The sequence below is a fragment of the Ptychodera flava genome, chromosome 22, assembly GCF_041260155.1.
Source record: "Ptychodera flava strain L36383 chromosome 22, AS_Pfla_20210202, whole genome shotgun sequence".
Classification (NCBI taxonomy): domain Eukaryota; kingdom Metazoa; phylum Hemichordata; class Enteropneusta; family Ptychoderidae; genus Ptychodera; species Ptychodera flava.
Genome location: NC_091949.1, coordinates 9,250,640 through 9,265,955, shown reverse-complemented (window position 1 = coordinate 9,265,955; position 15,316 = coordinate 9,250,640). Strand labels below are relative to the sequence as shown.

General features: G+C 40.8%; 1 protein-coding gene across 1 annotated transcript; it reads right to left on the bottom strand.

Moving 5' to 3' along the window:
- Positions 1-412: 412 nt before the first annotated feature.
- LOC139122625 (uncharacterized) lies at positions 413-14,420 on the bottom strand. The gene is made up of 15 exons (XM_070688202.1): positions 14,286-14,420; positions 13,975-14,041; positions 13,323-13,484; positions 11,886-11,965; positions 11,530-11,713; positions 10,078-11,401; positions 9,594-9,751; positions 8,870-9,034; positions 8,481-8,663; positions 4,335-4,496; positions 3,631-3,801; positions 3,165-3,374; positions 2,806-2,963; positions 2,101-2,309; positions 413-1,347 (listed from the first exon to the last, which is right to left on the bottom strand). The coding sequence occupies exons 1-15, from the start codon at positions 14,331-14,333 to the stop codon at positions 1,302-1,304; spliced, it is 3,327 nt and encodes a 1,108-aa protein (XP_070544303.1). The 5' UTR covers positions 14,334-14,420; the 3' UTR covers positions 413-1,301.
- Between the last annotated feature and the right edge of the window lie 896 nt (positions 14,421-15,316).

Genomic DNA, 15,316 nt, shown 5'->3' with positions numbered 1-15,316 from the left:
GATGGATGGATGGAACGTTGGATGCCATTTTGGATGGATGGATTAATTGGTTAACGAGGATAGTTGGAAGCAGGCGATGATCTGGCATTTTGAAAATAGACGTCAGCAAATGTAGTGTGTAGTCAAGTCAAAACGTCAATTGATGATTTTGCAAGGCAAGTCATCGCTGTCGACTACCACCGCTCTGAAACAGTTTCACTCAACACCTTACAATTGTGTGAAGAACGATATCACCAAAATATCAACAAATGACCGTTTGTATTGCTCGCACTATGCTGTGACAGACGATAAACTTATATCGAATCTCAAAAAAGGATTTTCGGTGTTTTTGCTGACAACGACTGCGTTGATGTATAATAAACAACGCACGCCGCAACTCTGGTACACACATCAAAAAGACATAGGCAATGTCTGATAATTGATTTAAGTTTTATTGAACATTTCATGCAAACACTGATTCTGACTTTATATACTGCCATCAATATTTACAATACTATAAAGTTAAGTGTGGGCAGTTATGTTTTTGTGTATAGAAAGAAAAAAATATTGTACTTTTGGCTTTGACTTATCGAAGCATTAAAATGTCAATGTCATTAAAATGTCAAGTTCGGTTAATTATATCAAGTAACTTCAAACCACAATTGAAAGCCTCCTATGGAAAAATATAAGACACTGTATTAAATGAAAATATGATCTAGGTTTTAGGAATTTCAATCAGGTATCTCGTGCAACGATCTTTGTCGTTGAAAAAAAAATCTGCGTGAGACATGTACGTTCACTATAGAGACTGCGCATGATGCTTTGTCACACACTATTAAAATAACAATAAATAAGCTCAGTCTACGGTATATACCGTATCAAGGTTCCATCGCATATTTTGTAAAAGAATAAAACATAGAGAATAACTCATTGAAATGAAGAGAGCTGCAAACACGCTGTATGTCTGCAAACAACCAATCACAAATGTTCAACCCGACAACGGTACGATTCTTCACTAATTCGCCTGAAATTTTAACACTATGATTGTTATTTCTGACTTTAAGCCTTCGTACAGAAAATTTTAAAATACGGACAATTTCACGAGAAAAATTAATTTTTTTGAAACTGTCTGTATCGGAATCGGTGTCAACTTTTGCCTTTGGTGTCTGATTTGAAAAACGATGTAACATTGGATGATAGTAATGCCTATAGTGCAAATGACTTTTTCCCTCCATTCGCTGTGGTTATGCATGTCCGCGTCGTTAACAGTGCCTACAAAGTGTTCGGGTTGAAATTTTCCCGCCGTAGGATCCTGAATTTTCCTAGTTATCCATAGAGAGACCGTTCATCCCTGGTGCGGAACGTAACCTGAAATTGAACGAATGGATACAGTGACGTCATTTTCCTTGTATCCCAATTGTTTGATGGATGGAGGGCCTGTGACCAAGCACACTAAAGCTGAAGCTACTCTTATTATGGGATGACCAAAGAAGTTCGAACCGCGTTTCTTCCAAAATATGATATGCTTGTGTTAAATCGAAGTTACTTTTCCAAACCTATTCACAGTCGTTTAAAAATAGTAGTATAGCTCCAAATTGTTACTTTTAAAAATCGCTGGTATCTTTTATTGAGGCGCTGCAAAAGTTACTCAATTTGTACACAGCCTAGTGTTTTCCTCGACCGTGGAAGTTTCTTTTCCACCTCCATTCCCGACAGAGATTCACTAGATGTTAAAGAAGAATGCATCTCGGAACAGATATTCGGACTCAAACTTTTCCAATTCTTTTCTGGTCTACCACTTTTGGAACTAGTTTTGAAGCCTTGTGAATGATGAAGCTCATTCGTCGTCTTCAATTAGTTTTTTTGAAAATCGAAAATTGTATTTTTCTGCATAGAGTTAACACAGGGGTGGTGGCCATTTTGAATCTCAAATATCGGTAAATCTAAGGTGATTTGGGGTTTTTTAGTACAAAAATTTGGACGGTGACCCCGGTTTTTTATTTTTGATTTTGAAAGTGAACGGTTGAAAGACTCTTTGAGGAAAATTTACGCCAAAGTTTAAGGCTTTCACTGTCGAGACGCATACTACCTTACAGAGGACTAAAACGGCTCCCTTCTCACCTTTGAGCTGTCCAGTTGATCTTAAAGCCCGTAGCCTGGCCGTTTTCATCACTGGTGAAACGCACGATGATTTCATTGTAACCCGTCTGGTAGGGTTCTGTTGGGCCGGAGCCAGTGAACTTGGCGATCTTTTGGAATTGGGGTCCAGTCACCCAGATGTAGTCAAATCCAGCTTCAAGATCAAATGCCTCGAAATCGAGAACAATTTGCTGCAGAAATCAAAAGAGAGGCCTCCGTTAGAGATGGTGTCATCAAATAAATCATAGAACAAAAAGACGTACACAGCTTGAAAGGTTGTGAATTTCATATTACCATATAAAGATTCACCCATTGCGGCAAGAAAACATATTTATCGAGGTTAAAAATACGTTTAGGCTAATGTATCAAAGAGAGAAATAGCTTCAAAATTTCATCAGAATTGTTTCACTCATAATGAATATCGAGAATAGACAATAACTGTATACATTTAATAGTTGAATAATTCACAAAGGTAAATTCCCATTATCAAATATTGTTCGAATGACAGTCTGTCTACATTTGAACATGACCATTGTAAAGGCTAACCATATGCACTTAATTTTATGTGACTCTGGGTTTGTTTCTGGCCAATATTTCGCTATGGATTTCCTACGATAGCTGTCATACACTGTGAGAGCTACTATGAAGGTGCGATATGAAACGATGAATGTGATTGGCGTGACTTACTCTTCCGCCGGTAGATGTGATATGGAACTCGCATCGTGCGTTGTTCTCGTACAGAGAAGTTCCGTCGTAGTCCAATGACGTGATGGTTCCCCTATTGCTGGACAGATCATGGGGCGTGCCGCAGCCAGAATCAAACGTTGGCTGCTCAACGGCAGATTCTGTGGAAACAGAAATTCAGATTCAGATTCGCATATTATCGCCTAGATACATGGGTTTATGTGCCTCGCAGCAGGTGACAATTTGCCCTCCTGGCGTCGGGCAAATTGTCATCTGCTCTCGTGTATTCAAGCTATAATATATAACATATCCCCAAAACTCATAGCCCTTCATTAACAGTGAGAGGGCAATATAATACTTACCAGCTGCCATGACAGAAACTTCGTAAAGTTTGATGGGATTGCCCCTTTCTGATTGAATGCTGGCGTAACGACCAACGATGGGGGTGATGCAGTCTACGGTGGTGATGGACCTATCCAACACCCTCGGTGTCAACACTTGGCCGCATTGATGGTGCATTTCGATATCATCCTCTGATCCGACTCTCACAACGGCGCCGACAAGACCGTCACCTTTACGCACAGAGAAAAAAAAACACCAAAAAGTTAGATTGAGCGGATCTGAGATGACGATAACATTCAACATAAACGAACTCTTTTGGTGTTGTTGGTATTTTGACAATTTAATAATATGCGACAGAAATCAATTCCGGTATAGAAGCAGAGATCATTCATCTCTGATATTTTATAAGATGACCTAGCCACAAGTACAACAATTTTTCTTAATGAGAACAACCGTCCTATGATGCACAATGATCTTTCTCCCTACCTCTGTAATCGCTACATCCATCGCAATTGCAGTGGTCCGCGCCATTACCACAGAAGCCGGCCGGTGAACAGCACGGGAATTCTCCGTTTGGATTGCACTCTGCAGGCGATCCATCACCGAGGGTGTAGTCAGCCCCGCAGCGTCGGTCTGTTCTCCACTTCCTACCAATGGCTGTAAAAGCAAAAACAGACGATTGAAGCCAAAACGATGGCACTGGGTATCTTTTGAGACAAACAGAGGATCATTGAATGTTCACACAATCAGGTTTCGATGTAAGTTTTTTAATTTTACGATTGACTCAATAGGTCAAGTCAAAGTTGTCCTTGATGATTGTTAGCTGGCAAAGATGTCTCCGTCAATAGAAAGGAGTTGATGTGGCGAAGTGCGTCTAGTATCTGTCATGGATATTGGGACGTTTTCATTTACACTTTGTTTTACCTATCGTCTGCCACTGAAGTGCTGAGTGAAAACTTCTAATTATTTTCAGGTCAATGTGACCAGAGGGCGCAAATTATTTAACAAAATATCAACGTCACGCATATGATCTTTTTATTGGGAATTCCATGTTGAGCAAACACAACAATGCCACTTAAGAGTATACGTTATTGATGTTTTTTTCGTTACGTCACACAAGTAGTTTATTTCGTATTCCTGGTGGCATCGTTCAATAAATTTGTCCCTGGAGGGACCGTGGTCCTGCTTACCATAGTTTTGGCATGAGGAACATTCACAGTGGTCCACGTCGTTCCCACACCAACCGTCCGACGAGCAGCATGGATAACTTCCACTCGGGTCGCATTCGGCTGGACTTCCATCGGAGAGTGTAAAATCGGCGCCACATCGCAAGTCGTTCCTCCATTTGTTTGCTAGGTGACACAAACAATGCAAAAAAATGCGTGTGAGGACGGTTTAAAGATAAATCGAACAACAAGTAGGGGGAAAGGTTCTGACATATGCAGTGTTGCAAATCAGAGCAACACGTAGATTTCACAGCTTCACTTAAATAAGAGTGGTTCATTTTCAAAAATCAGAGAACTGTTTTACATTCAAGAACTTTTGACGCTTCCAATGAGAAGGTGCCAATTCTATTCGTAAAATAAGTGTTTTCCGTTAAAGCCCTATCATTTATTGCAATTTTTCGATAAAGTTGTTCGAGACCCAAATACAACCTATATAAAATGCTCACCAAAGTGTGACCATAAAGCCTTTGCCCAACATTTCCGACGAACGCAAAGTTAGATTTAAGCAACTGAATAATTTTCGAGTTGCAAAAAAAGGCCGCCGCAAATACATACGTATGCGCGGGGATTTAATCGACCAAACCAAACACCAATGTCAATGACATGTACAAAATAGCTAAATAAGGGGAATTAAATAATCTCCGAAGATTGGATAATATTTTTGTGAATATAATGCAAACAGGTAAAACTAACAGGATTATAATTTGGTCACGGAACTGCACAATTCAGAGTCATGCCGGAAAATGCCGAGAGAGTGCTTGACTACGCAGTTTCTGCGTAGTGAAGCTTCATACGTATTCATGGTGACCCCTGGCCAGCTGTCAATAACTTTGGGGGCTTTTGTCTTTTGGCCTGCTTTGCATATGCGTCGTTGGACACGACCTGCCAATCACCCAGGTAGTCAATTAAACTATTAGTTGACTGTTTACCGACCCAATTAACACTATCCAGCAGTATCAGTCATATTTTAATCGCGTGGCCCGGGTGGGCACAACGTAGGAACGCGTGTATTTCTATGTGTACGTTTCACTTGTGGTGTTGTTTGTACCATGGAGGTAGGAATGTTTGTACCATCGTGCGTTTGAAGTAAGCTTACTTGTTTCACCTACAGCATTACCTTCAAGGTGACAGGCTAACTATTAATGTTCAGTATCATAGCACCGAGTTCTGCCCACGGTGAAAACCACCTGTTTTGCCACGGTCCCTCTGTGGAGGGACCGTGGTTTTGCCTACTAATTACTGCCCGTCGCTGCCCGTCCTGAATGTAGCCTATCTATAGCTACAGTAATCAGTCAATATATAATACCCCGCGCCTTATAATTTTTATATAAACCACAGTCTCTCTATCCACGAGGGACTGTGTATGAACTCATAAAATCATAGTCCGTGCCGTAAAATTGTTGACTTTCGATGCGATATAGAGGTTGATCGTTGAATCGCACCGGCGCATCCATATTTACTTGCCCCATAAGCTTACTACTCTGTAAAGGGTGGGTAGATGGAATTCCTGGGCCAAAAATGAACGCCGGGGCGAAACTTTTTGTGAACCCATGTGAAAACATAAATCATTTATCAGTTTTGATATATACTCCTAAATTGTAAGTTTGATCATGGAGGTACCTCCATGGTTTGATCAAAATCGAGACCACATTCAAGGGCTATGCAGACTGTCCATGTACGCACACACAGTGACAAGAAGGCGGCAAACACCTACTTACCAAGCACATCGAATCGGCGAAAAGAAGCATAAAAAAGCTATAGGCTCATCGCCAAAACAAACGCGCCAAGCGCTAACAAAAACCCATACCAAGCGGCCCTTTTCAGGGCCACCAAACACTCCAAAAAGAGAACTACCCAAAAAAAACCCCATAAAATGACATAGAACACACAAACACTTAAAAGAAATAACAAAAATCGTACACATAAAAATAACGTGACAGAAAAAATGGCCGTGGAAATAAATCAGCTATTTCCAAAGAAAAGCCGACAACAACATGAAATTCAACAACAACCTATCATCGCTCAAACTATGAAACTCCGAAAAATAGTACTAGGCAAAGGCCTTAAAATTAATTCAGACGCCAACAAAACCAAACAGAATAAAACCACCTCAGGATTTCAACAAATAAAGTCGTAAAATGTGACTACGCTACATCGTGAGACACAAACAATCGCAACAACACAAATTCAAAGAAAAGTCAAATTGGGCTCCACAAACAACAAACACCAAAAACTTGAAAGCTATCTGAAGCTGCTAAACTCGCACTTCTAGAGATACCCTTTCAAACAAGGAAACAAAACATGTCGCGTGCTAAAAGAATCGCGATAAACCAGCTTGCAAACAATAGACAAATTTCGGGGAAAAAAAACCTCGACAAGGGTCGGGTTTTCGTCATTGTCAACACAAACGATTACGTACTCGAATGCGAAAGGCAATTACGCAACACTCAGTATTATACACAACAAGCCAGAACAAACAGTAAACAAAGTAAACGAACTATGAATCAAAATGTACGAGAACAAGCACATCAACCAGGATACTTGTGAGTATCTTGATCCAATAAACATAAAATCCGTACCCACAGTGGTACTTATTGCCTAAAAATTCACAAACCTCCGCAAAAATCTAAAAGACACACCAGTCAAAACAAAATTTACCGATAAAGAAACATAGAACAAACAAACCGAACCACCAAACGGACTCACAACGTGACCAAAAATTAATATACTTGCCTCGCTAATCGAAAAGCAAGACCACTAAAATGCATTAAAATAAATTTTCACAAACACAAACTAAGGAAAGAATCTACACCGCGACTGATGAGAAACCACAACCGGGTTTCGAAACGCAAGCGTCAAAGGGCGACTCTATCAACTTTTGTAACAACATAGGTCCGGCTGCGTCTCGCCATAAGCTTTCCCCACACAAACAAAACATTACCGTACACACTAATCCAAACTTCTCTACAAATATCCAAAGCGAAACAAACATTTTTATTAACACACACAATCGGATAAGAATGTAGGAACATATTTTCGAAACGAATCAAACACAAACTCGACACAAAAACATTTAGGATAGTTAGGTGGGGAGCCTCTTTCACATTTTTCACATCTCGCTATACTGTCTATGATTCTAAAAATAAAGTCATCTGCCACTTTTTCTGTATACGCGGTTTGGCAAAACTCATCTCTTCAATCGAAAGTCGGGCGATTTCATGGTTCTTTGGGGTACGTCGAGCTTAAGGAATGTGGTTATATTCGCGATGTTTTATTCGAAATTATTTATTTCTTCTAGGGCAAATGCACGTAATTCATGCTGTTGGAAATACTGGCCGCTCATAAACAAGACAATAAACTCGATATCTGTGCATCTTTACTTTTATTGTCAAAGTACCATCGACACCCAAAAAAACCAAATGGTTCAGTCCACGCGTGGGTTCAGTCCAGGTATTTGCAACGCCAGTCACCTAGGCGACGGTAATCCGCACCACTTATCACCACCGGGAAGGTACTCCTCCCCCTATACCACTGGCGATCCCACCCTCAAGGCACTGCGTCATTCGACCAAGTATTGTTATTGTAATTTCTTGCATAAAATTAACAGCGAGGTCAACCGGTCAAACTCTCTCGGCATTTTCTCTCATGTAAGTGCCCTTCTCACTTCACACAAACTTTCATTGTGTGGTGGCGCTGTGGCCGTGCTTTGTCGAAACAAGATTTGGTTGGAGTCGATTAATTAAAAAAAAACAAATAAAATCATTTACATCAGTTTCTCTTGTGTCTCCTCTTTTTCAAACAAAACCTATTTGAAATATGGCAGCCCAGATCATTGTTTTCCAAGCGATCAAACGCGTTACTTTTGGAGACTGCGCAGTAGTATTTTAGTCCTGTCAGATTCATGGCGTTCACGCCACTCACATATGAAAACAGAATACAAATCATCGCATTTAACCCCACTAACACCTTGACAAATGACAGATTTGAACCAAGTCTATATGACTAAAATCGCCTTCAGGTGATGGATATTCCAGTCTATATGGACAAAACAAGGAATGTTCCCTGTAGGATGAGTAATCAATCACCACAGGACTAAGAAAAAACACTTACGTGGTCTTTTGAGGATGATGCGGTGTACACTGTACGGTTGACCCAGGTCAACCTTCCACCAAGATTTGTCGGCTGCGTCCAGCATGGCGAAGGTCTGTAAGTCTCCGTCGCTAGCGTATGGTGCGTTGATACCTGCGCTAAGGAAGGCGACTCCACTCAGAGCAACGTTTGTCAGAGGCGGTTCTGCAGGAAAAATAAAACGGGGTAAGAACCTTATTTAGTGGGAAATGAATTTACTTGAGAGGTTAAAGCAAACGGAGAAATTCGTGCATACGGTTCTCGGTGGGTCCGGGAACTTTTGGTCGAAATGGGCTAAAGATTCTTTTTGGTAACGCAGACATTTCCGTGTCAAATGAGATTAAATGACACTAAGTTGTATAACCGTTTACCTTGATCATGATATTTCGCGAAGAAGTCGCTTTGGCTCCAGTCGAAGTCGCCACATCCGGGGAACTCCATGGGTGTACTGGGCTGTTCGTTAGGCTTGGTATTGAGTAAGATTGCCATACCACCCAACAAATGGTGTTCAATGTGACAGTGCAAGAACCACCAACCTGCATTTGCGAAAATTAAATCATTAGAAAACAATCATAAATTGTAAAATCAAATCAAATCGTTTTGTATATCAAGTAATTGACTCGAGTCAAAAAAGTAAAACTGTACCTATTCGTATACAAGAACTACCGAACTGAAACTTTGGGTGAGTTTTAAGGTTGTTTGCGCCTCGAAGTAATTGAAAGAATTAACACTTTGCTCAGAGTGTCCTCAATAAAACTTTCAACCATTCTCTTCAAGAATAAAAATCGGAAGTCACCTTACAAATTTGGTTCTAGAGTAACAAGTTACCTAACATTTTACCGATATCTGCAAATCAAATTGGCGACTATTCCTGTGCTAACTCTATGCGGAAGATACAATTTTAGAACTAAACCAGTTAAAAACAGTTCTCACTCGAAGAGCTTTAAAATGAGCCCCCCCCCCCCCAAGTAGTAGTTAAGAAAAGTAGTGAAAAGGTTTGAGCGTCCGAATATCTGTCCCTGAGGCGCACTTTGCCTTAATTGTGTTGATATAGAACTGCAAAAACTTTATTAGACAGTTAGTACCGTCAAGTACCTGGATTGTTTGTTGTGAAACGTGTTACGACGTAGCCACCAGAGGGCAGCAGAACGGTGTCCTTTCTCGGCGGGTTGAACAGATTCTGTGGAATGGAGTCGGGATCTTCGTTCCAGGTGTCGTTCCTCCAGCGTGGCTTGTTGCATGGCACTAGGACACTGTAAGTGAAAAAAGGCACAGCAACCAATCATATTAGAGAAGCTACAAAGATAGGGTGTCCAACGTGATTACGCCCCTCTGCTACCTGCCCGCATTACAGAAGAACTACACGCGCTTTGGTCTGTTTTCCTTACTGATTTTCGGGAACGGTTTACCTTGAGCATGGAGCTATAGAAACGGAAATATCATATGTTCGCATTACAAATGGGTTTCAAATTCGTTGACAGGATCGAGGACGTGATCGCACAGAAGTGGAAATCGAGTCATGCATACGACGAACCTTAATAGTCTAGAAATCTGCTATTCACATATTTGGATGAATTACCTGTCGAGAGAACAACATTCATTCTCATCTTCTGGGCATGGGCAGCAGAGATCCTGGTTAGCACGGACATACTGGCCTTCATCGTCCTGTTCTGGGAATCCCATTCTTGTCACCAGCAGACTGTGTCCATGGATGTGAATTGGGTGGATGGAACCGTTGTGGGAGCCACCAGAGCCAACGGCGGTGAAGACAAGTTGGTAGTTATCTTCTTCGAATGTGAGAAAGTTGGTGCATCTGCAAACGTTGTGGTGATCAGAATCATCGCATACCTCGTCACATTTGACATAAGCGGCGCTTGGGTCCATATGGTGGACCGACAACTGTGTTGGGTGGGAGAAGGCGATGCCGTTCACGACTGGGGCCGGTTTCATTCCAGGCGGTGCCTTACCCAGGGCAATGCCTCCTTTGCCACCGAAGACGAAGTTCATGAAGTGCTGGGCTTCTTTTGAGACTTGCGATGGTGTTGGGTCCAGGGCCACTTCTCTTGCAGAGCGGGTCAGATCGCTCAGATGTATACAGCTGCTGCCCGACCAAGACGGGTAGTGCTCGAACGGACAGTTGAGTGTGAAACAGGGTGCAGTAACCTTGTTACAATGACGCCAGATATCCTTTGGTAAAGTGTCGGTGAGAAAAGTGCCACTTTCACTACCATAACGGAGGACGGCAGCATTGGTGTCGTTAAATGGACGTTTATTGACCTCGTCAAATCGCATTGTGTCAGCACGTACTTGATATTCCGTATGTTCGGGGTTGGTCTTAGTCGTCAACACAAAGTCGTATCTCTCTCCTCCAGAAACTATGATATAATCTACTTCGCTTACGGGATTGAGAGCGTAACCATCGGACGTAATCACCTTCAGTTTGTGGTCGTCAATTGAGATACGGTACGCGAAAACCATTGTAGCACCAATGACTCGGAAACGGTATCTGTGGCCTGGTTTCACGGCATAACCAAAGTACGGAGTACGCTTCTTCGGATCATTGACGTCGTAACGTCCGTGGCCGTTCACCAAACCGGACTTGTATGGAATCGGACTGATCTCGAGACCGTCGAAGGTACGAGCACCATCGAACCTCACCCCGTTTTCAAACCAGCCACCAGCTTTGAAGAGTTTCTCAAACATGTGGTGGGATTCTTCGTGTTGCCAGTCAGCTAGCATCATGATGAACTGGTCAAATTCGGGAAATTGACGTTCATTCTGAAGGTCAGTCGGATTGACGTCGTAGTGATGTTGGTTTGGCTCGTCTTCTTCATAGATGATAATTGGTCCGACCATACCTTCGCTAAACTGGACGCCAGTATGGGAGTGATACCAGAAAGTACCTATTTTTCAAAATTATAAATAAATATCATTAGCATCACACATACAGTATTTCGATTCATGATGTTCTGTGCAGAAAGAAAATGTTTGACAAAATCAGATGATTCCATCATCAAAGAATACAACTTACCCGGTGGTATAGCGGCAAATGAGTAGACAAATGTCCCGCGTGGAGGGATTGGGCACTGTGAGATATATGGTACACCGTCCATCCATGGTGTTCTTAACTGATACAGACCGTGCCAATGCATGGTGGTGGTGTCTGACATCATAGCATTGTGCATTGTGATACGGACGATACTGCCATATTTGACCTAGACACCGAAATAAATTCAATTCTGAATTTTAACATAATGATGTCAACATCGTTGTTAGAAAGCTCTCTTTTACGGTAGCTAACGATTCCTTTACAATTGTAAAAAGGCCTTCTCTGCTGATAGTATATGAGGATTATATATATGATAAATGGATTGATGTAAAACTTACTCTAATAGCCGGTCCGGGGATTTGTCCGTTGACTGTGATGATACGACGTTGTACACCATCGCAGGCAAGCTTAACGTTGGCTGTTGTCAAAGAACGAAATGATATATTAACAATAAGTTTCTCTCTATCTGTCTATCTGCCTGTCTCTGGTCTCTCTCTGGTCTCTCTCTCTGGTCTCTGGTCTCTGCTCTCTGCTCTCTCTCTCTCTCTCTCTCTCTCTCTCTCTCTCTCTCTCTCTCTCTCTCTCGTCATAAACTGCAGATTTCATAATGATTAGTAGCTTTTCAAAACATACATTCAATTTGCAAATATCCAGACATCTCTGATATATATCTCTGATATATGAAAGTTATGCACCTAATGGGTGCGTTGAAAACTGTAACTGAATAATGCAATCAGTGGCTGGTATGATGCTTTGCATAAAGGCTTTCAATTTGCAAACATCCAGATATCTCTGATAAATATGTCTGATGTATTCAAGCTAAGCGCTCGGAGGATGTGCCGACTAATATGTGTATGATAAGCTTATGTGCTGAAAAATGCAACTGCATGATGAAATTGGTGGTCGGCACGATATATTTTATTTAGGCAAATATGACCTTGTGTTGTAATTCAAAAAATACACCCGCGTTCGAGCATTTAAAAAAAAACATGGTGACCCTCATCACCAAAGTCAAAAACAGGGTGACCACCTTGAATCTACCCCCCGGCTGAAGAAATTGACCAGTCCCTTAAGCTGATATTCACCTCGAAAGTGAAAGACTTAAACATCTGCTCAAACTTTTCTCAATGAATTTTTCAACCATTCTCTTTCAAAATCAAACATATTTATCGGAGGTCACCGTGCAAATTCTGGTATGAGGGAAACAAATTACCCAAATTGACAGATATTTGAAATTCAGAATGGCCGCCATCCCTTTGTTAACTCCATGGAGAAAAATAATATTTTCGATTTTCGAAATACTGAGATAGTGAAAAGTTTTTTCACACCAAGAGCTATAAAATGAACACCCACAAGTGGTAGATCATAATAGAATCATTTGATAAGATTTGAAAGCCTGAATATCTGTCCTGCGACGCGTTCGTAGAGTATGGAGATGGTGCATTTTTGTGTTAAGCTTAATGAAACCAATTGAGGATCACAATGGAGAGAAGGAAAATGGAAAAGTTCACACATTAACAATAGAACTTCTCAAAAGACTCGCTGTAGATGGTTTGGTTGGCTTGTATCTTCATTACAACTATAAAGCGTATTGAACATTATAAAATAGCCCTGGAATAAATTCATCATCGTGAAATCGTGATGATACAGCTATTTCCTGACTTTTATTCATCGTAAAAAGTTGACAATTTGTTTGAATTCTGTTTAAAGCATGGCCTGAATTACGATAACTGTCACATCCAAAGGAGGGAGAATGAAATTCTCGCAATACTTACTGAAAGGTATGGCTCTATCAGTGCCGGCACAGTCGGGATCGTCAATGTAGCAGGCAACACACTCGACGGTGTTGCTGTTCTCGTCGAGACAGTCAGTGACAATTGTATTGCCGTTGTACGTCATACAATACTCATGCTCAATTTCGAAGTGGTAGCTGCAGACTTTGAAAAATAAGAGAGAAACATGAGTGAATTCTTTCTTTCATTTCCGTAAGGTGGAATTTCTCAACATTACAACTACTCGGTTCGGGTCATTGTCATCAGCAAGAGTTGATCAAAATCGGTGATTTTTTAAAAATTGGAGTCGTTTGAAAAAGCTTGCTGTGATGTCTTATTTGAGTTCGAGAGGCTGAATTTAATCTACAAAATCTATCGCTAAGGATTGAACTAGTGACATTTTCAAAGACAATGCTTCTAATCCAAAACTTCTTTCCAAAGATTTGGATGGCGTTTTGGGGTAAGCACAGCTTAAACACGGCTTTAAGCATTGAACAAATTCACACACAAAAGCGGACTGTGTGGTGTGGTGTATTCAGTTTCTTCATTTTCGTTGAAGATTGTTCCAACTCTCATCTTGAGATAATTTTCAGTTATCCTGACCTCATGTACGACACAAATGAAAGGTCTCAGCGGAGATGTCATCCGCACTTACCCTCTCTGTAGTCATCGAGTTCCGGGATATACTGTATCTCGCAAGTCCCTTGGTCTTGAAATACTGCCTGTTGAACAAAAAATATAATGGATGCTCGATTTCATCATATTATAAAGTTGAAATTGAAGATGAACTAAGAAACTGCCAGTATGGCAAAAAAAATGTAGCTTTTGAATCTCCGACATGACACAAATGTAGAAAGTTTTACGTGCAGTGGACATTATGTGATGGTGGTATGCGCATGTCATCTTCTGCTTCTCAATGAAGGACAGAATCCTGAAGTTGTGCAAAGATAAAATATGAAAACGTACCTGTGACAGGGCGAACAGCCCGAGTAAAGCGATCACGATTAACTTCATGATGGCTCCTCGATCACAAAAAGGCGCTGTGCTGGACTTGGATAAAAATCGCCAACTTATATAAGTTGGAAGGTCACGTGATCACGTGATCGCGCTAAATTTAAAACCTGTTAACGATGGCGTGGGTGGTAAGTGATCTTAGAGATCTTAGATCTTAGCGCCTTGTTTCACGATGAATATTAACAAACATAACAGCCATTTTGCTCAAGTGACACGCTACATGACTTATCGTGTGATTGTTTAAAATCTACGACACTAAAAGGTGACATCCCAACCTTTAACAAATGTAAGAAGTTTGTCAATTTTGCTTTTCGTTAAATTATCATTTCAGCCGGGCAGTATTGTTCATTTCAGCCGGGCAGTATTGTTCATTTCAGCCGGGCAATATTATTCATTTCAGCCGGGCAATATTGTTCATTTCCTCTCATGTCCGATTACAGAAATTACTCTCTGTATTTCAAATTGAAAAAGTAATCATTTGCAATTCTGTAAAATACTGAGTATCCTTCGTTATTTCTGTTAATGATTATATTTGCTTCTTTTCTTTCCCGCCCATTTGCGCTGAAAGGGTGGCACTATGAATTATTATAATGTGTAACATAGCCTAACAATTCAAATGTGATTTTGATCACAGACCCTCGAGTTTTCTCAAGGGTCTATCTTTCGATATCGATAGAATAAAGACCGTAGATATTTCATGAGTTATGTTACTGATTCCAACGAAGGTCACTTAGTTCAAACCTTCTATGGACGTGCATCAATTGACATGTATGCTAAGTTAGAATAAAGGAGTTTCCCTTTTTTGATAATTGTATCAGAGATTGAAATGTCCATTCACAAGAGGACCAACAAGAGTCACGAATTCAATCATGGCAATCGGATGTAGGAGACATGGCGTAATTTATAATTTTGTTTAAAAGAATATAATGTATTGATCTCAACTTAATCAGTAGAAAAATAGTTCGAATCATGATAGAAATGAA